Here is a 26,708-nt window from a genome sequence, read left to right as displayed (position 1 = left end):
AGAATTGCTGTATTACTGCCTCAAATCAACAATGCACTCAGAAAAGTTGTGGTCTTTATTTACACAGCATATGGGAGCAACAAGTATCTAAGGGGCATATTGATATTAACCCTTGATAAGTATCTTATGGTGGAGAGAAAAGAGCATTGTGTTCAGACACCTGGATTTCAGTGTTGGTTCTGTTACTGACTATGTGAATTGGGTCAGGTCATTTACATTTTCTAAGCTTCAGTATCTACCTATATTAAATGAATATAATATTGTTAATCTAAAGGTTGCTGGAAATTTTGAATGAGTGTGAAAAAACTTAGAAACCAGAACAGGGTAATCTGTAAAAGTATAGCTTTATTATTATTCACCCTTTTAGCTATTACCCAAGAGCAAGTGGGGCACAAATGGAGAACATTTATGGCAGGGGATTCTAGGACTGTCACAGGGCAAACATCCAGCTCATACTAGACACAAGGCTGTCTACCAGATTGGCAATTATCATTTTATCTGGAACAATTTACAGGAAGGTTCTGCTGCTATGTCTTGGACCAAGTCTTGCCTTGCTCCTCCAACTTGACTAAAGATGTTGCGAGTATCCATGTGGTGTCAGATGCCAGAGTCCTCAACATCAGAGCCAAGGAAGACAGAAATTTACACACTGTATCCAAAAAAACATTCTTGCTACAGCAACAGCAAATTCTGTTCCACTAACAGGCTCAATGTGGGACAGGGAAATTTTCTCAATTTCCAATAAGTTAGGTTCTTGGACTTCCCAACAATTCCATTTGGAATCATTTTTTTTTGGAATTGAGGAACCAAATTTTCTAAGTGAAACCGTTTCATTTATCAAGTCCAGATGGGGAATTCTAAGCTTTTTTCCAGACTTTGGACCAGTAGAGAGCCCATAGCCTCAGCCCATTCTTGGTAGGTCTTGCCCACCTCATTTTCATTCTGCTTTTGGTAGAGGAAGGGGTGAGGTTGGCCGCAGTCTAGTGAAGACTGGAAAGCTACAGGCTGTTCTTGACACATTAATTCAGTTGGGATCATGGGACAAACCTATTGTTATGGTTTTGATTTGGTGTCCCCTGAAAGCTCACATGTGAGACAGCGCAAGAAGGTTTGGAGGAGAAATGACTGAGTTATAGCCTTAACCTTACCAATGAGTTAATCCCTGGTAGGATTAACTAAAGTGGTAGGGTGTGGCTGGAGGAGGTGGGAATTAGGTTGTGGCTTTGGTGTATATATTTATATCTGGCGAGTGGAGTCTCTCTGCTTCTTAATCTCCATGATGTAAGCTGTTTCCCACTGCCACGCACTCCTCCATGATGTTCAGCCTCATCTTGGGCCCCAAGAAATGGAGCCAGCCTTCTATAGACTAAGACCTCTGAAACTGTGAGCCCTCAAATAAACTTTTCCTCCTCTATAGTTGGTCTGGTCAGATCCATTAGTCACAGCAGCGAGAAAGCTGACTAAACCACCCATAGAATAAATATCATGTGGTCAGCCTTGGTTCAAAGGTTACTGCTGGGGAGAATCAAGATGCTGTGATCTCTAAGTGCAGTGGGTATGAACAAGCAGGCGGGCCTCTATGCCCTCCACCCTGGAACAGCTCTTCAACATGCTGGGAAATCACTTAGCAAGTTTGGAAAACCCTCTTATAGGACATAGTTACCAAGGAAGAGAAATGCACAGTCTTAGGGAGGGCAGAAATGTTCTTTAGGGGCAGAAAAAGAAAAGGACAGTGAGGTCTCTAGACCCTGTGGATTCACAGTAGAAAATCATAAGCAGGTTTAGAAAGAATATTTCTCTTCTTCAAACCGCAGTTAATAATAGTACAGATCTTTTCTTCTCTCTGGAGATTGGCTTCCTGAAAAACAGGATAAGCATGATGAAAAAGAGGATACCTGTGAGGTCAGATGAGCCCAGGTTTGAGTCCTGGACTCAGCACTGCCTAGCTGTGTGACCTTAGGCCAGTTACCAAGCCTATCTGAGTCCTACTGCCCTCATGTTAAATGGAGATATTAATAACAACTTCCTAAGATTCTGGTGAGAATTGAGTCAAATGTATATGAAGCTCCCCGCTGGCACATATATGTTCAATAAATCATTATTATTTTGTTTAAGGAAGCAGTGTCTCTAAATGTGATAGAGTTGATTTATTGTGTGGTCAAGCTGCACCTTAGCTTAGTGGGTAATATCAGGCACTTTGAAGTCAGAGAAAACTGCCACTTACTCACTGGGACAAGTTACTTAACCTCCTAAAACTTCAATTTTCCCATCTGTCAATGTAGATAAAAATAGAGCCTGTACTGTAGGTGGCAACTGGGTCTCTTATTCTTTCTTCCTTTTATTTTTTTGAATTTTTATTTAAACTGATTGATTGATAGATTATTTGATCAATGCTGAGGGCCTTCAGCATCAATGGGACAGGCCCTGTGCATGATAGGCATGCTCCACATGGCTTCTACCTCATAGGTACATGAGGGGGTTAAGTCCATATGGGAGGGACAGGAGAGACTCTGCCTTTCTTCTTTTGCAGCATATTTATCTGGAGCCTCACATTGGAAATCTTTTGGAACTACAAAAATTCCTACTGAAAGGTTCATACAGGTCACTTCAAACTGAAGTTAATAAAAATACAGAAAGAGTACAATACAAGCCAATGCGACTGTGTCTCATTCCAGATCTACTCCCACAGGAAGAGGGGAGCACAATTCATGCAGATAACAAGCTTCTAGTGGATGTTAGCATTAGGCAAGATTGGGAGACTGATGTCATGCTTAAGAGCACTGGTTTTGCTGGGGTCTGTGGTCAGTTTGCTTGGAGCTCTAGGAAACTCTCCCTTTCCCCTCCCTATTCCTTGCAGCCTCCCTCTGCCCAGAGCGATAGTGGTAGGCTGTTGACATAACCAAATACCCTTTCCCTGCTTTCTCTCAAATCCTCTTTGCAAGGGAAGGTCATCCCCATACCCCTTTCCCAAGTAATATTGCTCTTTGTTCTTTTGCTTGCTTTCGGAGCTTTCTGCAGTCCTCTTCCTTTATGCTAGAACACTGTCCTAGCCACAGATGGATAGTAAACCCATGTAGAGTGAATTAGTCTCACCAGTAACTAATTTTTACTATTATGCAATATATTTAAATTGGAATTGCTTTGAGGATTGTATGACACTGTGAGAGCAAAGAGATAATATTACACCTGTCACTTGCTTCTATGTAATCTAAAGGCAAGTCTTTTCACCTCTTTGAGACTCAGTTTTTTCATCTATTAAATGGAGATATTCATTCATTCAACCATTATTTACTGAATATCGGTTGTGTGATTTACCTAGGATATACTCATATACATATCACAAGTTTGTGGTGGAAACTAAGCAGGGTGAGGTGTGTGGTATCTGGCTCACAGTCAATACCCAAAAAATGTTGTTCTTTGGGGCCTATGAACAATGGAATGCATCATTACATTATCAGCAATTTCACAACTTCTAATAAAATAATATAGGAACTATTAACAAGTACTTAAGAGATATCACAATCCTGACTTTCATAAATTAGATATCATTCTCTTGGGCCTGGAATCAGCTATGAGCCTTCCATGTAGCCCTTAATGTATCTCCTCATCTAGGCACAGCCAGTTAACCACTGAGGTTGATAGATGGATTTGTTTTATATAACAGCCTCAAACACATGAAGTTTTACTATTTGGATGGGAATTTTCTTGCTATTTCCTTTTTAAATATTCTTTTATTGTTTCTAGCATTCATTCATTCAGCAAATACATATGGACTTCTGTGTCAAGCATTCCTGCAGGTATTGGGGATATGACAGTTCACCCCTCAAAGTCTCAGTCCTTGTTAAACTGACATTGAAGTGGAATATTATATATCACCCTCAACCCCTCTTCACACTGAACTGTAAAATGCCTGAAACCAGGGCTTTGGTGGTGCTTCTTCCTGTTGGTCCTCTCTGAAACACATAGCATAGAACATAGTTTGGGATACCAGGATGCCTTCCAAAAAGCCTACACATTTTGATGGCTTACTATGTGCCAGACTTTATTTTAAGCATTTGCATAGACTATTCCATTTAATGCTCATAGAAACTTCATGAGGTAAGCAATAATTTGATGCCTATTTTCCAAATATGACAATTGAGGCATAGGGAGCTTAATAAATGTGACTGAGTTCCTGAGGCTAAAGTAATGAAGCTGGAATTTGAACCCTAAACCTAGATCATGCAGATCCTCTTCTCATTCCACCCAGATTGTTCTCATTTTGAAGTTCCTATGGATTTCATTTTCAAATTGAGTGTGGAACCCAGACTCTTTGTCTTGGGCCTGAGTCACATTTTCCTGATCACAGAGTCCTGGGGTGCCCCTATGTGCTAAGCTGAAAGCCGAACATCTGGGACAAAGCAAGCTAATCCTCATGGATTTGTTCATTATTGTGAGTCACCTTGGTTACCTCAGGTAAGTTGGGCTCAGAGACAAGGACTCAATAAAATCGCTTCTCTAGCAAAATGAGAAAATATACAAGAAATTTGACAAGATCTGAATTACTTGAGTTCCTTGAAACTACAATGAAATCAATTCTATCCATCGAAATCCCAAATAATAGAAATAAGATGCCTGTCAGCTGCTAGAGGCCCTAATGTTTATAATATAATCTCCTCAAATTTGTTCTCAGGATACAGAACCCAGCTATCAAAGGCTGAACTGGATACCTACTTTCATTTGCAAGGTTGGGACTGGCAGGTCCATGACTTGGGGAGACATATATTTTCTTACCTGAAAAAAAATAAAAAAACATGATTAACAATGAAATCTCCAGGACTGGGTTAAAAACTGCCCAGCAGCTACCCAGGGGCACCAGATTGTCTCTCAGTGTATGGACATCTGGCCTATTTTCTCCTAATAGATACTAAAAATCAAAGGAGCTTGTTTTCTTAAGGCCCCTTAGAACTTGTTCCCATCTTACAGACAGTGTTCCTAATTAAAGGTCACTTTCTCAACAGTTCCTGGTCAGTCAGCAATGAATATGACTGATTGTCAACATTAGTAAGAATGTGTGAAGATCTCACAACAGTTGAGACTTTGATGATAAACCTTTGTTCATGAATTTTTGTCTAGAGGTTTCAGGACTAGGATAATGCCTGTATTATCAGTTTGTTTGCCAGGATGTGCCTGGCTTATAGTATAGGCTCACTAAATATTTGCTGAATTGGATCTGAAGTGTACATAGTCATTATGTTTGAAAGATGATGATTTGAGCCATGTGTGTTCTAACCAACTGTTGAATAAGGGCTCTGCTATGTGTATGCACAGGCATATATACAAACACAGTTGGTCTGACTTTCCCTCTGAATTCAGGAGGAGAATATTTTGCAAAAGAGTATAGGGTGGGAATTTTCACTGGTATCCCAAGCATGACATTTTTATGATTTACTCTCTGCATGCATTGCTAATCAAACTTTAGAAATGACACAATGGTATTTTAACAGGACATTTGTTGTGAAATATTAGGATGGAACACAGTCCTGAACTTAGGCAGACCATGCTAAACAGGACCTTTGTGTACTATATCTTTAGTTCACAGTAAAAACTGCTTCCAGTAATATCTCTCAGGCATAGAACCATAGATATGTACAGACCAGGGAATTGCAAAAGAAAATTAATCCAGAGAACAGAATGCAGACTTGGTCACATGAATGTATAATATATATATATATATATATATATATATATATATATATATATATATATATTATACTCTATTACAAGTATTTCACATGAAAGGCAAATCTTTCAAGCAGAGTAGATTACATTTTTACTGAAAGCATGGTTTATGCCAGTTCTTCCCTGTCCTTCTACAAAGCAGAAAGTCCTGTTTCTTGTGGGTATTTCACATCTAGTAGACCCCAATTAAACATTTGTTGGGTGAGCAAGTGAATGATAAACTGAGTGATTCTTAAGGGAGTTTTCAGTTCAGGGGAGAGGTGGCTATCAGGGGGCAATGACCCAAGGGAAACTGAGCAAGAGCAAGCCAGTGTAAAGGAGGAAGCCACAGCCAGCCATCTCCAGACAGCAATGGGGCTGCCTCTCCAGTTGCTTTGAATTTTAATGTGTGGAGCAGATGGTTGGTATAGATTGCCCTTGTTTTTGCCCAGGAGCCTGGCATCATTGCTAGTTGTCAACCTGTTTGGAGCATAACGTTTGAGCCTGTAGGTACGTCACAGAGCTCTGTTTTGCAAACAGATTATTTAATGGCTCCCAATGAGGTAGATGTGGGACCCTCCAATTTTAGGCAGCAGTCCATCATTTTTCTAGGATAAGGCCAAGTCAACAGTCTGGGTGAGTATTGAGGACCAAACCCATCTGGCTGGCCATCTATGTAACCCTTTAACCATTAAACTGTGAGTGTTAATGAAGCCTAGTGAAAATATATAGAACATTTACACAAAACATTCCACCCCCTCAGCAGAAGCCCTATGTCCAGAATGGCAGCAATTAGTCTTAGCGCCCATCTAATGCCAACTCACTCCTGACCACAACCCCTCAGAGGAAATCCTCCAATTATCTCTAAGCATTTCCTTACAGTGGACTGATCTGGGAGGTAGGTTGAAAAGCAATCCTGTGCTTCCGGCTATCTGGACAGGGTTGCGATCCTCTCTCGTGGCAAATTTCTGAGGACAGTTTAGACATCTGTCTTGCTGGAGGAGACCTAGGAGAGGCTCACATTTCCCATCAGGTCGGGGCTCTGGAACCAGGTGCCCATCCGGAAAGACATGAGAGTAGCCAGGCTCCAGGGACCTGGGGCTGGCTAGGGAGGGAAAATGCCACAGATCCCGAGGCTGAACAGAGTGGGTCTCAGGCAGAGACAGTGGATACTGATTCATAGCCAAGGGACCAGACATATTCAAGCTGCTGTTGTTGGCACTATTTGCACGCGACATTTCCAGTTGTGACTTTGTCCAAGGAGAAGAGAAACGCCACTGATTTGGAGGCATGTCACTATCTGGAAGGAAAGATTTAGGAGACATGTCAGGTGTTTACTTATAATTTTCGAAATGGAAGTAGCTTTTTTTCAGGTTAATTCATACTATATTTGTTAACTTGAAGAAAATAAAGAAAAAGTAAAATACACACACATTAATCATAGTATTCATAAACAGCCATTGTCCTCCTTTAGTTGTACTTCTTTCTAGGATTTGTTTCTATTCATATATGCATTCTCTTCACAACATGTATCATTATTAAAGCTGATTTTGCTTCATCAATATATACAAATATCCTCCCATAGCAATGAACTGAGCCAAACACCAACTTTTTAAATGGGTATACACTATTCCTATAGGAGAGAATAATGGATTAACAGATGTCATATTTGTGGGCAATTCAGTTGCTTCTGTTTTTTAAGTTATAGTAATAACATGGCAGTGAGCAACTCTGTACACACATCTTTATCCCCTTGTCAAATTACCCCCTTAATAAAACTTTTCTAGAAGCAAAAGTGGTTAATTTGTGTTTGGTTGCTGATATTGTTTAGCTCTATTTCATAGCTACTGTTCTAAATACACCTAATAGGAGGACTCCATAGAACATTAAAAAGGGTTTCACACTTGCTTGTTGTTATTCAACAGGCAACAGTTGGTCATTACAAGGTTTGTTTGTGTGTTTTTTGTTTTTTGTTTTTTCAGAGAAATCTGAGGCACAGAGATGTTAAGAGACTGAACCAAGGGGGCAAAAAGCAGATTAGCCCAGTAGGGAACTGAACTGTAGAAATGAGTGATGGGTAAAAAAAGTAGTTGCTTGGACCTCATCTTTAAAAGCAGAATTATTAGGGAAAGTCAGTTTCTTCTTGCTCACTGTGTGGACACACTAGAAGGGAACAAAGTCTCCTTTAGTTCCGTAGACACTATGTTAATTGTGCCTATTATAACTAATAGCTAAATCTGCTATCTCCAAGATAGCTTCCAACATGGATACATGTTTTCTCCATTCTCAACACCCACTCAGACAAAAGGGGAGGAGGGAAATAACTCTGCCAGATGGTGTTAAAATCCTGGAGCCTCTCATCTATCCAAGATATTGGAGGAGGGGGACATGAGTATGGAGACAAAGGAAGATTGGCTGACAGGAGATCCTGAAACACTGGGCCCTTTTCCCTCCATGGGCACCTCTCCCAGCTCTCCTTAATGTTCAGTTTGACTGGAGTTTGTACAAGATAAAAACATTTGAGAGGCCAGTACAGTTTTACAGGAGTGGCCCCACCCATTACCTTGGCTTTCTATGTAACACAGATATTTTAAAAAAAGAAGCTTAAACCCACATGGCAGACACTCTGCTCAATATCTCATACCATTTACAATGAGCAATTGGCAATGGTGGGATTCTTCTAATGAAACCAAGGACAAGGAAATACATTAGGGTGTGTTCCCAGGGATAAATGTTATTTTTGAAAACTGATATCTCCAGGCCAGTAGCAATTCAGGGCACTGTGTGGTACAAACAGAGTGATTAAGTTGATTTCATATAATCACTGTCCATGTTTCATATTGGATGAAGGTACTGCATGTCCTAAGCACAAATTAGAAACAAAGCATAGCCTCTGAAAATGGACAGTTTCCATCTGGACTGTCCTCAGAGATCTCATACATATGACTTAGGTTCTTTCTAAATGCTTGAAATATAAAAAGCAGGACCCAGGGTGCTTTGAATATTTTTCTTAACTGCTTACCTACCAGAATTCTCTAATAGAAATGTTAAAGGGAGTAGATAGTGTGCTATTGTTTAAGTCCTATGTGGTCACCTGGTGCTCTAGAGTATAGTCTGAATGGGAGCTTGGAGGGATGCACAGAATGTCTCAATTATGAGTTCACAGCAACCCAATAGCTATAGGTGGCTTGGAAAAACTCACTCTTCCAGACCAGGCTTGGTTGTTGGTGGCCCATGGTGTGGAGACACTACATTTGGGTTGGCCATGCTTTCTCAGGTTTCTTGAGCCAACTACTCTGGCAACCATGCCCATCTTCACTGTGGATAGAGGAGGATATCTCAAACCATATCCTTAGCTTACTCAAGGTTACTGCTTACTAGAAGTGGCTCTGGTGACATTTCCACTCAACTGTCCCCTCTTAGCTACCTCTAGAGGTGTGTGTGTGTGTGTGTGTGTGTGTGTGTGTGTAGGCAGAGGAAGAAAGAGAAAGAGAATGAACACACCTCAGGGATGATATTGCAGCCTTTTCAAACCACAAACTACATTAACAGATAAACAGCATGTGAGGAACATTTTGATTCAAAGACTCTTGGGGTAGGTTGGGATTTTTCTTTCAGTAAGAATCCAGATGGCTTTCACTCCGTATACTCTGACCTTGGACATCAGACCATACCTTTTGCTCCATCCATGCTTCTAGTGTGTAAGTGTGTGCTCTTAACCATTTTTTAAAAAATTTTAAAAATATTTAATTTTTAGTTGTAGTTGGATGCAATACCTTTATTTATTTTTTTTTTATGTGGTGCTGAGGATTGAACCCAGGGCCTCGCATGTGCTAGGCAAGCGCTCTACCACTGAGCCACAACACGAGCCCTGCTCTTAACCAATTCGCATGCTGCTCTGCTCAATATGGAAAGGTTCAGCTTGAAGGGATGTGTGTATGTGTGTGTGTGCATGTGTTTGTGTGTATGCATACAATTTTGCAACTATGTATTTGTGTGCAATTTTGAGTGAATATGTATGTGACTGCATATATGTGCATGCATTCATTGAAATGGCATTTAGTCATGTCTTACCACATGTCAAGAACCTGCGCAAATTCTGGGGACAAGATGGTGAACAAAAGAGAAATTGATCTTATCTCTCTTAACGTTTACTGGGTAGAGGAGAGGGCCAATATCACATAAATGAGTAACTGAATAAATTATAGGATTACCACTATGAAGAAAGTAAAGAGGATATAGTCACAGAAAGTAACAGGATATCAAACTTTGGACTAGAAATCCAGAGAGAGTTTTTCTGAGAGTAGTATTTAATTTTTGTATGAATAGAAATTTGTTTGGAATAGGGAGTCATAGCCATCACACGGGAGCCAGGGCCACCATGATGGGATAGAGTGGAAGATAGTCTTCTGGCATAAAGGCAAATGCTTACATGCTTCTAGAAATTTCAGGATTTTCCAGAAATATATATGGGTAATTCCTGAGGCCCTTGGTCCTAAAACCAGGCCTATGCACAGAGCACTAATCTCCATTTCTTGTTCTGCCTCTTTGGATGAAACTGGTAGGCCATTTCCCTACCTCCCAAGCACACTCAGAGACATCACTAATTCTTACCCATATATACTCTCTCTGGATTTCTAGACCAAAGATTGTTATCCTGTTACTTTCTGTGACTACATCCTTTTTACTTCCTTCATAGTGGTAATCCTATAATTTCTTCAGTTACTCATTTATTTGATATTGGCCCTCTCCTCTACTCAGTAAATGTTAAGAGAGATGAGATCATTTCTCTTTTGTTCACCATCTTGTCCCCAAAATTTGCACAGTTCTTGACATATGGTAGGACTTGACTAAATGCCATTTCAATGAATGCATACACATATATGCAGTCACATACACGCTCACACAAAATTGCACACAAATACACATAGTTGCAAAAATGTATGCATACACACAAATACATGCACTCACACATGTGCATGTGTGTGTATTTGGGGATCTGGTTCACTCTTTTATAACAACTTACTTTCATAAGAACTAACTTAGGGTCCCATGAGAACTACCTTCAAACTGAACTATCCCTTCAAACTGAACCTTTCCACATTGAGCAGAACAGCATGCAAAATTGTTAAGAGCACAGACTTTGAAGTCAGACAGGCTTGGAGTCCAGTCCCAGATCTTTCATATCCTAGTCATGTGTCACTGAGCAAGTCCCCTCCCCCTCTGAGCTTCCTGGGACTGTTGTGAGATTGGATAAAACAATCCATGCAAAAGGGCTTAGCATAGTACCTGGTATATACTAGGATCTCAATAAATAGTAGCTCTTTTATTCATATTATTAATCATTTCAGTTTATAAACCCAGTTTGGCTCTTTTTTTCTGGTTTGCAACACTCAGCATAATCAACCCAGGAAGAAACAAGATGGTAATTAAGGTATGAAGCCTAAAGAATCCACCCTGCCATTAGTTACCTAGTGCCAGAGAATGTAAAGGAAGAAAGGACTGAGCTGGGAAGCCCACAACAGCAGTAGAAGTTGCAGCACTTCAGGGCTGGAATGAAGGATACAGTAGATATTGGCTATACAGGAAAGATTTCAGAAGCCTTTGCTCAGTCTATGTCCATCCCCAGGGAATAAGATATCAGAAGTGGGCAGGAACAATTTGTAAATATAGATTAGCTTTTGTTTACTGAGCAATGACTATGGATCAGATGTTTTGCTTAGCACTCTGTATATATGAACTCATGTGATCCTCACAGTAACCAAAATGAGTAAATAGAGTCTGAGAGGTTAAAGTAACTTGCCTTAAGGCTACATGGTCGGTAAGTGAGAATGCTATCTCATTCCAAACCTCATACTCTTACTGGCTGTGCTTCCACAATATTCCAAAGAATGCAGTAAGCTGGGTACTTTCACACACTTCAGGGACTTGAGAAGTGACAGATTGGAATAAACATCTCTGGGGAGCAATTCTCCAGCATATATTAAAATCCTAAAATTTGTGTGTACACTTTGACCCAGTGTATTGTTTTGTTCCCTCATTGTTATAGCAAAATGCTTGAGGCTGGGTAATTTGTAAACAAACAGGTTTACCCCATAGAAAATCTAAACATCATGACACCAACTCTGGTGAAGGCTCCCAGCTGTATAACAGTATGGTGGGTGGCCTCAAGATGGGGGAATTGCAAGAAAAGAGAGATCATATGGTGAGATAAGAACCAGAGTGATTCAGGGATCTGGTTCAACTCTTTTATAACAACTTACTTTCATAAGAACTAACTTCGGGTCCCATGAGAACTACCTTAATCCCTTCTGAGGACAGTTCCCCCAGTGACTGGAATCCACATCTCAAAGATTCCTCTAATTCTCATATAGCCACATTGAGAACCAAGCTACCAACATGTTATGGTTTAAATTTGGAATGTCCCCCCAAAGACTCATATGTTGAAGGCATGGTCCACAGTGTAGTAATGTTCAGGAGTGGGGCTTCTGGGAAGTGATTGGATCATAAGGACATTGATCTCAGTGGTGAATTAATCTGTTGATATCCGAATGCACTACTGGGAGGTGGTGGAAACTGTAAGTAGGTGGGGCATGGTTGAAAGATTCAGGTCACTGTGGGTGTGCCCTGGGGCAACTATATCTTGTCTCTTGCCCCTTGCTCTCTGTCTCTGCTTCCTGGATGTCATGAACTGAGAAGCTTTTCTCCACCACACCTTTCTGACATGATGTTCTGTCTTACCTTCATCCCAGAGCAATGGAGCCAGCTGACAACGTACTGAAACTGTGAGTCAATATACAATTTTCCTCTTCTAAGTTGTTTATGACCAGTATTTTGGTCACAGTGATAAAAACTAACATACAACAAATAAAATGTTGGGGGACACACTTAAAGCATATCCAAACCATAGCACCCAGTCATTCCACTCACCACAATTTATTTTAAAGATGTAATTAATGTAATGTAATGCAAACATTTAGCTACACGGATATTCAAAGTGATATTTATAATATAATGAAACTAACCATAATCTAAGTGTCCAAATATTTTAGTAAGTTTGATACATCTATGAAATGGAACTCTATTAAAATTTCATTGTCAAACAGACTTATTATCAAAAAAGCAGCTTATGCAAAGTGATGCTATGTAAAAATTAGCAGGTGTGATTAGATGTTCATGTGGTTTTTTCTTTCTTGAATATGTATCTGTGTTCTCTAAATTTTCAGATATGAACACATATTATTTTTATAATTAGAAAAAGGTCATTTAAAAAATATCTTTATTTTATTTATTTATTTTTATGTAGTGCTGAGGATTGAACCCAGGGCCTCACACATGCTAGTCGAGCACTCAACCACTGAGACACAACCCCAGCCCCAGAAAAAAAGCTCATTTTTGAGACAGAATCTTACATGACATGTTGGAAACTTGGTCCCCAGTGGGGCATTGTGAGAGGCAGCAGAATCTTTAAAGAGGTAGACTCTAGTGAGAAGTCATTGAGAGCAATGCCCTGAAAAGGATTAAGCTAGATTATGTCAGTTTGCTCTGTTGCCCAGGCTGCCCTTGAACTCCTGGTCTTAAGTGATAATCCTGTCTCAGCCTCTCAAGTAGTTGGAACTAGAGGTACATACCACTGCACACAGCTAAGCTATTTTTTAAGCAAAAATTTAAGAAACCACTTGATCAGTGAATCTCCTAAAAGTGAGTTGACAGTTGTAAAGACCAATCCATAATTGCCTGATTTCCCTTCCATTCATCCTTTCTTCTTTCCCACTTCTCCTTGTTCTGTGTGTGTGTGTATGTGTGTGTGTGTAAGACTAGTCCTGATTTCTGATGAAGGTTAAACCAGACACACATGTGCGCGCGCGCACACACACACACACATATTTTGTCCCACAAATGTCCAAACTTTGGCTTGTCCAGTCTGTACACATTGGTGCTCCCCTCTCGGCCAGCATAGCTGGTAGCAATAATCCCTCATTCATTCACCCCAGGATCAAAGCAGGTAGTCCTTGAACTACCTGAAGTTAAAATAACACCACAAGCAGAGGGACAGCTTAGAGAAGAAAGTCCTGCTTTGGGATAACAGAAAACCCTGCTAAGTCCCAATCCCTCCTTCCTAGTCACCTCCCTGGGGTAGCTAGTGCAGATTCCTTGAAGGTAGAGGTCAAATAAAAAACATGTGCCTGTATCTTGAAAGTTGAGTGGCTAAGAGCTCAGAATATGGAATCAAGACCATCTGATGACAAACACTGTAGTCACCCCTTACTAGCTGTGGTATCTTGGACAAGTCACTTGACTCTGAGCTTCAGTTATCTCACCAGAAATATAAGCATAGAAGGAGTAATCAATAGGGTTGGTGTAAAAATTCAATGAGATAACCTATGTCATAGCCCCTAGCAAAGGGCCAGGTGCACAGGAAGTACACACTAAGTGTTAACTGTTGCAAACATCTTCATGGGTATTAACCCTCTCTCTGTGGTGTTGTCAGGGTCTACAAAAGCAGGAGAGTAAAGTCAAGAGACTGGCTCTAGAGTCAAACAGACCTGGCTTTCAATCTCTATCATTCACTGGCAAGGTGACCCATCTCTGAGTACTCACCATTGCTGGGTTACAGTTTCCTCCTCTGTAAAATGAGGACAAAGTGGTTTTGTGAAATACAAGCAATGTGCAGGAAAATTCACAAATACAAGTTTTCAGCTGGAGGAACTTTCACGAACTGGATAATGAGTACCCAGACGGAAGAACAGAATGTGATTAACACTTCAGAAGGCCCACTCAGGCACTCTCTCCATCACTAACCCTGACAAACATCTTCTAACAAGACCAAATCCTGTCTTCTAAGATCATGGGTTTAGTTTGCTTATCTTTGAACTTTATAAATCATAGTGGGTTTTAAGGACTGAATTAAGTGTAATAATTTTAATGTGGTGTCTGGCACCTAGTGGAGGCACAAAGTTGTCAATATTCACAGGCACCATAAACAGCCAGCATGACTATAGCTTGTCTAGATATTCACACTAAAAGAGAAATGTAGTGTTTCTTCCTACCCTGCTAATCATGGCAGATGGAAGGCAGGGAAGATCCACTGGGACCCTTTGAGACTAGTTAAAGAAGATCTCTAGGTGGTCAGGTATATAGCTTCTCTTCTCTCAACAGTTCTTGAGCATGTTAGCAGGCCTGCTCAAGACTGGGGCTGGGGGTGGTTCAGGAGGAATATGGGTTGAGAAGTACACCAAGACTGTGTCCCCCAAGAACTTGCAGTTATTGAAGCTTCCCCAATTAATGACTGAAAATTCCCAGTGTCCATCAAAATGGAAGATAATCCAAAGATACCTTCAACTTATATTTTCTTTTCTGAAGTGCAGTCCATATGAATTATACATAAGTAAATTTAAAAATAACTTTGATTTTGGAAGGGAAGCCAGGAAATTCAATGGCTTTTCCTAGCCACACAGGTCTCTTGTGTTTGGGCTTTGCATATTTGACTTCACAGAGTGCCCTTAGAATGTGGGCAAGTCTTCGACGGAAGCCCATGAATGGGGGTCTGTTCTCCTCAGTCTGGTTTAGCTGGGGCTGACCTGCAGGGGTTAAGAGGATGCTAACTAACAGTCAGTAATGAAAGGCCACTTTATAGGTTTCCCACCATTTTCAAAGCTGTATGTGTGTCATTTAACACGTCCAATAAGAACCTCAGCAGGACTGGACTTCTTTCACGGAGCCCTCCCCTGAGGCAGCAGAGTTCGTGAGAAACTTGACTCTTAGCTATGATAAGAGGGGCCTTGAGGGAGACAGTCTTTCCTTCAGTTGCTCAATCACCAGACAAATATTTGCCTAGCCCACACCACCCTCCATGAGGGAGGCAACATCTTCAGAGTCAAGGGATTTGTGAGATTCTCACAGGGAAAATGCAACAAGAAGATAAGGGAAGAAAACCACCTATCTGTTTGGCTTGTGAAGGCTGGCTTGGCCTAGAAACAGGGCCAAGCCCAAGCTCTCAGGCAGAAGCTTCACAGAATTCAATCAAAGTAAAGTCAGAAGGCATAGAAAACATGACAGCAGCCACACAGCAGGATTCCAAAAACCTTGGAGACTATAGGAGAGGCCTGCATTCAAAAAACATGTCAGCCTTTGGCATTATCCACACAAAAGTAATTAATACCCACATAGCATTCACTACTTGCTACCTGACACGCTTTATCTAATTGACTCCCTCAAAGCACTCTCCTATAGTTAAATATTTGATTTTAGCAGTAGGGAAACTGAGGCATAAGCAGATAAAGTAAGATGCCCAGAAATCATACTGTTAGGAAGTAGTGGAACTGTGTTCGCATCATACTACATAGTTCTAAAGCTGTGTACCACACCATATCTCTTCTCTACGGTGATCCCTATGGTTTGAATATGACTTGTCCCCTCCGAAATTCATTTTAGGATTTAATGTCCTCTGTGACATATTTTGAGGGTGGGCACTTAATCTAACTATCATGCTTAGAGGTGAAACCTTTGGGAGATTATTGGGGACTAGATAAATTTATCAGGGTTGGGGCCCATGATTAAATTGTTGGTGGCTTTATGAGAAGAGGGAGAGAGACCAGAGAACACACATATGCTCTCTTAGTCTCTTGTCATGTGATATCTGCACTGTCTTGGGATTCTGGCAGCAAGACAGTCATCACCAGATGTGAGCCCTCAAACTTTGACCACAACAATCTCCTTCCTTCATAATTTACCCAGTCTGTGGCATTGTGTTACTAGCAACAGAAAATGGACTACATACCCCATCTTTAGGATCAATACCCTATCATTCAAATCATAGTTTCATTCATTCCAGCAATATTTATTAAGTGCCTCCCATAAGTCAGGCATTGAGCTATGTAATTAAAAAGCAGTAATTAACAGACTAAATCCTGCTGCCATAGAATTCAGACTAAAGGGTGTGCAAAGGAGTCCAGAAGAATATATATAATGTGCTTGGTGGTGACAAATGCTGGGAAGAAAAACAAAACAGGGTAAAATGACAGAGTAGGGGTTTCTCATTTTTACCACATCACCCAAACAATTCATGCCTTTCCACGTGTGTACTTAACCCACAGATTCTCTGAGAAAATCAAGTCATTTGACTGGAAAAATCATTCCTAGGAAATAAGTAAATTCTGCACACACCAGTGCTCTGTCCAGACCAAACAGCAGAACCAGAGTGATAGTATCTGGAAACAGGTGAGCTCTTTGCCCACAGGCAGAGGCCCCATGTGTCCACTTTGTACAAAGTGTCCCACTTGGAGGCCCACAGGTCCTCCAATGGAAGCAAAACATTTAACTTGTGGGCTAGGTAACTGAAATAAAAAGCTCTTAAAATCAACCAGACTTGGGTCCATTTGCACCTTTCAAAAAAGGTAAATGGGAGCCATATTGATTCTCATCTGGCAGGCAGGGGTGCCTCTATTAAGCATAAGAGGCACAGTGACTAGGGCTTGTGAATACTTGCAGCAGTCCACAGAAGTGATGTAACTTATTTCAAAATCAGAAGAAAAAGATGAATGTGATAATGATACCGATTAAAAAGGAATGAAGCTTGGTTTATCCTCATCTCATAACAGCACAGTTATAAAATGTAACTTTTAATACTTTTATGGATCAAGGGCTCCATGAAGGCAAAAGTATCTGGGGTCCATGAGAGACATATTGTGGCCCCTGCCAGCTTAAAATCATACTTTCCCCCAAATCTGCATGCTTTGATGTGCACATTGTGACATAGCTCTGTTGAGCAATATGCACCCCTGACCCGGAGAAGGGTGGGAGAAGGATGTGGCAAGACCCTTCATTAGTCTCCCTCTGGCCCCTACCCTTGCTCACCAGATTATCCACTATTGGTTGAAAGGAGGCTGAGAGCATCAACCCAGGACATATTTATCTTATCATGGATGCTTTGGTGTTCTTGCCCTCTGGCCAACAGCAAGAATAATATTACTGATTGATGGTAACAGTGAGTAGTCATGAAGCTCTTACTGTATGCTGAGCAGAGAACCTAGCACTGAATGCAGTTGAAGAAATAATGAAATAAGTGAACTAATTTGATCAGACAATGTCCATTTTTGCATTAAACTTCTAAGAAAAGGTGTGACTTCTCACTAGGCAGTGTGACTTGCTTTTAGCAAACATACACATGCAGAATGCATTAAAAACTGGGGCTTACAGTGAAAGCTTGGACAGGAAATTGCAGCCTCCTCCCTCCTGAGATGCTCACCATTCCTCAGGATCACATCTTCACTCTGGCTTGAGGAGTTCAATCCTTGGGGTCTCTTGATATTGCTCAGAGCTCTTGAGAAGTGCTCATCCACGACACTGTTGATGTCTCCTTGGAAATAAGTGAAAATGACACACTGGGAATTCCATTCCGTCTTTATGGGCTTCTGACGATCTTTGGGCTGCTGGATGTCGGTCTTGTTCATTTCTGCCATTGTCAATAACACAGGTGATGGCTGCAAACCAAATACAAAAAGTCACTGGTACTATTTCATCAAGGGGTTTGGCTGTTGTTTAGTTGAGCACCATCCCTAAGGGCAAGCAATTTCTTCCTACCAAGTACAGGCTCTCACTAGAGCCCTGGGGAGTCGCTGAGTTCCTGAAGGTCAACAACAATGCTGTGTTGGACTGTGACCAGCTGAGGAGCTCAATCTGATCAGCGTTCAGGAAACAACCTAAAGCTCTACCAACAGCTGGAGGTGGCCTTCTCTTACAAATGAGAATTGTGAAACAACAGGACTAGAAAAGCAACAGGAGATGTGTCTGGAGGACACTAAGGCCAAATAGCAATGTAATTTGCCTTCTTGTGAAGTTTCTTCTTCCCAAATGAATGAGCCAGGGTCAGCCCATAACTACTTAGAGACACAGGCTCCCCAAGAAAGGACTAAGCAATGGGTACTGGACAATTTCAGCTAGCATGGCAAACACTACTTTGCAGCATGACTATTTCAATGCAAGAGGATAAAACCCATGAAATTCTGCCCTAATCTATGTAAGATAGTGTCTTGCTTCCACCCAGACTCTGACTTAGAAACTTAACAATTATAAACAATATGAGCTCTAAGGCTTGCAGATGGATATATTCTGAGCCACATACAGATTTCAAAAAATGTGGGAATAAGTTGTAGCAACATTACTGGAAAGCTCCTGAAAGACCATAACATTGTCAATTCTGTTCACTATCATATCCTCTGTATCTGGAACCATGCCTGGAACAGAGTAGATGCTCAATAGCTGTTTGCTGAATAGATTTCAAATTGGAACCCCTTGGTGGCATCAGCTGATCCCACCTTATGAGTTCCTTGAGGACAGAGGCTGTCCATCTGCACCCAATCCAGGACCCAGAACATGGTGAGCACTCAAGACATGCTGTGACCTTCTTTAACTAGGGAAGTAGCCTGTCTGAATGCCTCTTACCTGGAGCCACCCAACCTGATTTGCCCTGTGCTCTGACCAAAGATGTGTTTAGTCTATTCATTAACTCAATAATTGGGGTTGAATAAATTGTCTCCATCTCTAGTTTATGAGATCTTTGAGATTGGGAACTATTTCTTATTCATTTCTTTATCCCTAGTACCTAGCACAAAGTGGGTGATCAGTAAGCAATGGCTGAATGACTGAATGTCATTTCATGCAGAGAAAGCACAACTCAAGGAAATTATAGCAGATTAGGAGTCAGAAGACCTGGGGTTTTCCTTGGCTGTGTAATTTTGGGGTAACTGCATAGCCTTTCTGTGCTTCATATTACTCTTGGGTTTGGAGAATAAATAAAGGGTTTGGAAGAGTGTGAATTCTGCAGCCTAAGAAATGTCAATAGGTCACAATGGGAACATTAGGAAGGAATCTGGCAGTGAGCAGATTTTCCAAAAAGATCTTTCAGAGTCATTCTAACCCCAGTCATAATTGGATTATGTTGTCTAGAGAAGCATTTGATTGAACATTATTGTTTTGTTTCTCCTGGTTGGTAGTCATGCTAAGCATAGCCAGTCATGACCTAAAAAAACAATTCAATTGTATCTTTACTTCAAAAACCATGTGAACGACCACTTTGAAAAAGCAGAGTTTCTTATAAATTATACTTTTCTTACTATATGACCCAGAATTCTTACTTTTAAGTATACAGGGTCAAGATAAACAAAAGCTATGACCCCATAAAAACTTGTACATGAGTTTTCATAGCAGCTTTATTTCTAATAGCCAAATAAAGGAAATTACCCAAATGTTTAGTACCAGGAGAATAAATAAACTAGCTATAATATGTTCATACAGTGGAATGAAAGCCAGCAATACAAAGAAACTAACCACCACTCCCCACAACAGCATGGATGAATCTCAAAGCACATTGAATGAAAGAAGCCAGTCATGAAAGGCCACATAGTGTATGGAACATACATTTACATGGAAGAAGCATAAATAATCTATAGTGATAGAAGTCAGAACAGTGGTTGTCTGTAGAATGGAGATTGACTAGGAAGGGGCACGAGGTTGATGGTTACTATGTGGACGTATACATTTGCCCAAATTTATCAAAATGTACACTTGCGAAGGGTGTACTTCACTGTAGGTAAATTATTCCTGAATAAATAGCACAAGTATACTCAGATACTAGGGTAAAAGAAATACAGCAAAGGTGTTGTGAATAAAGTATAAAGTAATGATAAATGTAGAGACAGCAGCCGTTTAAAGATACAGTTTATAAAACACCTATTCTGTTCCAAAAGCTATACACATATCTTCTCCAATCTTTATAACCCTCAAAGTAGGTATTATTATTCTCATTTTATGGATAAGGAAGGTAGAGCTTAGAGAAGGTGAAATAAACTACCCAGGACACATAGCTAGGTAATGGTAAAACTGGGATTTGAACCAAGGGTTCTCTGGCACCAATGTCTATCTGATTTTTACTACCCTTTACTGTCAACCCAATGATTGTGATAGTGTCTCCCCTTCCATGGGCCTCCTTCTCCATATCTATCAAATGTGGGGACAGGGTTGGCTTCTAATCTGTAGGGGAGCATGAGCCAGGACACTAATCCGGCCACATGGTTTCCTTCAGGGAAGGTGGGAATAAACTTTGTGCACTCCCTCATGGCTTTCCTTGAAGCCTCTGCCTCCAGCCACTAAAGACCAGCTAGGACCTCTGGAGGACTCACCCTCTTACTCTCAAAATTATAAGCATTCACTGCTCTAGGCTCAGGCTAGACCCAGTTTGCAGCCTGTCTTTGCTGACTGCCTCTGAAAGCCACATGTAAGGAGCTGGCTAGACTATTGGGACATCATGGTCAGAATCATGTTCCAAATATCCTAGGATAAAGTCCACAGAGACCACAGGCCACCTGGGCACAACCAAGAAAACTTAGAGATAAATTTGAAGGTGATGTTTCAGCATCATCACAATGGATCCTGAATAAACCACAAGGTCTACCTCTGCCTCTCTGTTCCTCTTCAAACACAGTGGTCACGCAGAAAGAAAACTGTGGGTTACTTTTGTGGATCCAGTTCCCAAGCAATTCCATGGACTGCACTCAGCCCCCAGTGGAATGAAACTGTATTTGAGAAATATTCAAATTCTGAGAATTAAGTCAGGCATGGTGGCGCACACCTTAGTCCCAGCTACTAAGGAGGCTGAGGCAGAAGGATAACTTGTGCCCAAGAGTTTGAGACCAATCTAAGAAATAGAGCAAGATCCTGGCTCAGAAAAATAATTAAATTTTTTCAAAATGAAAGAAAATTCTGAAAATTGTCATTCGATTTAATCTATGAAGAACTGCATCTTATGGCACCTGTAGAGAAACTTGAGTAGCTTTATCCTCAAATGAACTCTGTAAGGGGTCTCTATTCATGTATGAATTAGAAAGGAGGGTCTGACCTACAAGAAAGGGATTCTGCAAAGCTGCATCTAAGGGAATGTCTGTCAAAAAATATAAAGACACCAAGTGCTACAATGGTACCTACAAATGTTGCCCAAACTTTGGGGGAAAAAAAGTCTTTGAACATGGAATCTGAAACCAGCCATTTGACTTGCATTCTACCACATGGACACCGCATGGATGTTTTTACCACCTGTACCTAGCACAACAGGGGCAGGGTGGGAAGTCAGAAGGATTGGTTTTCACAATGGTCACTTGGAACTGACCCCACAGGGACCATATTGCATTTCATTGAGCAAAATGTGTAATTCCCTCCAATTCCTTCCCAGTTAAATTTCCATCCCGCTTCCGCCTCAAAAATGTCCCCAGTTTCTCTTACCTTAATTCTGGACCATCACCTGAGACAGAGCAAGAGTCTGTGGCTGGGTAAAGGTGGGCTTTGATGGCTAGAGCTGCCTGTCTGGCCTATTCTAGGGCAGCTCAGTGCTTCCGGAAGCAGGAGCTCAGGATCCTTACCCTCCCTTGGCTACTTTCTACCCCTCTAGCTGGGGCTGTGCAAGGCGTTTCCTGCTAGCTATCTATTAAGAATGCAGAAAATGCACTCCAACAAGTCAACCTGGTTGGGCACCTGCAGGAATGAGGAAAACTAATAGCTCTTTTTTTTCTTTCTTTTTGCATTAAAAAAAGTACTGTAATATTGTCTGGCCAACTTGTTGCTCAAAACCACACACGGGGTCAATAACAACTGAAACATCAGTTATGGGGCTTAGATCAAACTGATGTTATATTCCATCTTAGGAACTGAGAGTCAGTTTGGTTTATCTCTAGTTTCTCCTCTCCCCCTAGGAAAGCAAAGGGTAGTCCAGACCCCTAGATTTTCTGGACCTGTTACAGGCTTCTATGGAGTGAAGAATCCTATGAACCTGAAATATAGGAAGCCATTCAGGGATCCCAGCAGGAGATTGGAGCACGGGGATCCATTCTCTTCTCACCAAATGGCATCATCATTCAGGCCCCAAACCCCACGACCATTCCTATTCTTACTTCAACATTAATTCAACAAATATATTCCAGGAACTATTCTGGAAGGTCTGTTCTCAAGTGAACAAAACAGATCAAATCCTTACCATCACAGAATAAGTACTCACACACTGAATGTGAATATATATACACACAAATTCTATGTGTAATATCAGACTGTGAAGAAAATTAAGCAGAGAAATGGGAATCAGAAATGCTTGGGTAGGGCACTAATGTAGAGAGGGTAGTCAAAAAAGAACTCTTTGTTAAGGTCATATTTGAGCAAAACCCTGAGGGAGAAATCCCTGTAGAGACCTGCTTTCCTAATCCCTGAGGGAACATCAAATGCAAAACCTGACATCCTGGATGGTCTGTTCACAGAACAGCAGACGCCAGTGTGGTTGAAGAAGAGACAGAGTGGGCAGAGGGAGGAGGAGCCAGAACCAAGGAGACCCCATCTGCCTTTGACTTTTCCTGTACATGTAAAAGAAATACACTGGAGGGTTTGGAGGGGCACATCAAGTTCTGTAAATTCTGCCTTTCAAGTGCCTTTCAAGCCATTCTTATTACCTTCCTGTCATTACCCTAGTTCAAGTCCACATAATTTCTCCCCAGGACCACTATAACTGGACTCCTTACTTCTACCCTTCCCCTTTTCTAATTTAATCACCCCAAGATGGTCAAGCAATCATTTTAGAACATACATAGAATCCAGGCATTCCTTGCTTAAATCCTACTTAATCTTTTTTTTTTTTTTTTCCCAGCAGTATGGCCTATAAGGCCTGCCATGACCCACTCCCTACTTTAGTCTCTGTTCTTATCTCTTAAAACTCTGCTTCATTCCATTCCAAACCCACTCACTTCCTGGCTATTCCTTGAGCAAGTTAGACACCCTCTAAATTTTACCCTTTCTATTTTCTCTCCCTGGAATGCTCATCCTCGGGCATCTTTATAACTTTTTCCACTCACTTCATTCAAGTCTTTGCTCAGTCACTTCTTCTAAAAAGCCTTCTCTATCCAGAGTAGCAGCCTGTCAAACTCTCTGTCCTGTCACTCTGCTTTGTGTTTATTCAGAGCATATTTTACCTCTCTACCTCATATTTCATATTTATTTGTTTATAGTTTCTCAGCCCTATGTAAAATAATGCCTGGCTTATAGTAGGGCCTCAGTAAGTATTTGTTAAATTAATGTATGAGAAGTATGGAGAGAGAGAAATTATTTAATATTATCACCAATAAATGTACAACTGCCATAATGATGAATCCATGCCTAGTACTAGGAAAGCTTATAGTTAGGAACCCTGACTTACTCAGGGAAGACAAGTACATTCCCTATGGAAATAATGCCTTGAGTTGAGATCTCATAGGCCCAGAAAGCTGAGCAGGAATTAACTAAGCCAAGAGGAGAGAGGGGGTGCTCTAAGCTTTGGAAACAGCACATGCAAAAGTGGTGAGGTGGGAGGGGCCTGGCAAATATGAGTGACAGGAGAAAAGGAAGCAGTGTATTTGCAGTGAGAAGGAAGATGGTGCAAGTTGAGCTGGAAAGATAAACAGAGAGCAGAGTGAGCAGGGCTTGGTAAGCCATATTGAAAAAAATTGTCTTTTCTCTAAGAAGAATAAAAAGTTATTGAAGCATTTTACAAAAATATGTTTTGAAGAGTGTGGGGAAAGGGAAGAAAAGGGAAGTGGCATCCTTAGACTTCATTTTTAAATTATCAATCTGGCTGCACTGTGGAAAAAGGATTGCAGGAATAAATGGATGTGAATGGAGCAGTTAGAGGGCTGTCTGCTGGTGTAGGGAAGAGACAATGATAGCTTTATCTTGAGCTTTGAGCAAAGAAGGTAGAAGTAGGGAGAAGTCAATGGATTTGAGAGGTAGTTAGAAAATAAAATCAACATATTTAGTTCTGAACTGGATGTAGGAAAGAAAGGGTATCAAGGATAATCCCTAGTTTCAGGGGCTGCATAACTTTACTGATGAATGTGCCTTTCACTGAGATATGAAATATTGGATGAGTGTCATGTTTGCAAAAGAAAATAAAGACTTCATTTTGAGCATGTTAATTTTGAAGAGTCTTGGAGTTATGGAAGGAAAAAATGACAGTAGTTGGTCAGGAGAGAGGTCTGAAATAGAGATATAAATTTGGGGGCCAATATACACAGATGGCTATTGAATCCTTGAATTCTAACTTACCCAGGGAGAGTAGAGACTGAAACATAAAGAAGGACCAAGCCCAAGCTTTATGTGACTCCAACATTTACCAACCTAGTTGAAGTGATGAGCCCACAAACATCATGGGGAAGAAATGAGCAAGGATGTAGAATGAAAACCAGGAGGATGCTAGTATCCTAAAGTCCAAAGAAAAATGTATTTTTAAGAAGGTAGAACTAATCACCTGTGCCAAATATTACTGAAAAGTGGAAGGTTCTGACCTGAAAAGTGTCTTTTGGATTTAGTAGCATTGAGGTCAGATGTGACCTTGATTAGAGGTGTTTGCTCTGGTGATAAAGCCAAATGAAACTTCACATGGGATGGGAGAAGAGTAGAAGAGCTGGTACTGACAACATGGAGAGTATTTTGCAGGTGTTTGGAAGTAGAATAGAGAGATGAAACAGAATCTGGGGTAGGAGTAGGAGGGTTGAATAAAGCTGTTTCTTTTATTTATTTATTCATTTATTTAATCTAATTTGTTATACATGACAGCAGAATGCATTTCAATTCATAGTACATAGAGAGCACAATTTTTCATGTCTTTGGTTGTACACAAAGTAGAGTTATACAATTCATGTCTTCATACATGTACTTAGGGTAATGATGTCCATCTCATTCCACCATCTTTCCTACCCCCATGCCCCCTCCCTTCTCCTCCCTCCCCTTTGCCCTTTCTAAAGTTCCTACATTCCTCCCATGCTTCCTTCTCCCAATCTCCATTGTGAATCATACCATATTTCATATCAGAGAAAACATTCGACCTTTGGTTTGTTGGGATTGATTGGCAACTTCACTTAGTACAATATTCTCCAACTCCATCCATTTACCTTCAAATGCCATGATTTTATTCTCTTTTATTGCTGACTAATATTCCATTGTGTATATATACTAGTTTCTTTACCCATTCATCTACTGAAGGACATCTAGGTTAGTTCCACAATTTACCTATTGTGAATTGTGCTGTTATAAACAGTACTGTGGCTTTGTCACTATAGTATGCTATTTTTAAGTCCTTTGGGTATAAACCAAGGAGTAGGATAGCAAAAGCCCAAGACCAGATAGGTACATAGCTGAGTTCTACAAGACCTCCAAAGAAGAACTAATACCAATACTCCTCAAATTATTCCATGAAATAGAAAAAGAGGGAATGTTTCCAAACTCATTCTATGAAACCAATATCACCCTGATTCAAAAACCAGACAAAGACACATCAAAGAAAGAAAACTTCAGATCAATATATCTAGTGAACATAGATGCAAAAATTCTCAATAAAATTTCTGGCAGATCAAATACAAAAATATATCAAAAAGATAGTGCATCACAATCAAGTTGTTTCTTTTTTTTTTTATATTTCTTTTTTTATTAATTGCTCATGACAATACAATGATCTTGACATATCATACATTTGAATCAAATGGGGTATAATTTCTCATTTTTCTGAGTGTACAGGTTGCAGAATCACATTGGTTATACAGACATGTATATATATACAGCAATACTAGTGTCTATTTTATTCTTCCGTCCTTCCTATTCCCCCTTTCCCTCCCGTCCCCTCCCATCACCTCTCTCTACCCAATCTAAGGTGACACATTTCTTTTCCTTCACATCATCATACATGTATTCTGTATAACAATGAGGGTCTCCTTCCATCTTCCTTGCAATTCCCCTTCTCCTTCCCATTCCCTTCTACCTCTCTTTCCTATTTAGTGGTAATCTTCTTCTCATGCTTTTCCTCCCTACCCTATTTTGAGTCACCTCTCCCCCTTATATCAAAGAAGACATTCAGCATTTGTTTTATTAGGGATTGGCTAACTTCACTTAGCATAATCTGCTCTAATGCCATCCATTTTCCTGCAAATTCCATGATCTTGTTATTTTTT

At 40.5% G+C, this 26,708-nt stretch overlaps 1 protein-coding gene across 1 annotated transcript in view; it reads right to left on the bottom strand.

The window, feature by feature from the left end:
* Positions 1-18,161, bottom strand: part of Vgll1 (vestigial like family member 1) — a 35,963-nt gene extending 17,802 nt beyond the window's left edge. Inside the window, exons 1-3 of the mRNA XM_071606097.1 lie at positions 17,948-18,161; positions 6,581-7,000; positions 4,714-4,773 (exon numbers count right to left, since the gene is read on the bottom strand). Of these exons, the coding sequence (XP_071462198.1) occupies positions 4,714-4,773; positions 6,581-7,000; positions 17,948-18,161 (694 nt within the window). The remainder of the gene's footprint in view (positions 1-4,713; positions 4,774-6,580; positions 7,001-17,947) is intronic.
* Positions 18,162-26,708: the final 8,547 nt, after the last annotated feature.

This window comes from Marmota flaviventris, chromosome X (genome assembly GCF_047511675.1).
Source record: "Marmota flaviventris isolate mMarFla1 chromosome X, mMarFla1.hap1, whole genome shotgun sequence".
NCBI lineage: Eukaryota > Metazoa > Chordata > Mammalia > Rodentia > Sciuridae > Marmota > Marmota flaviventris.
The sequence above is the reverse complement of the archived record's forward strand: the minus strand, read 5'-3'. Positions and strand labels throughout refer to the sequence as shown.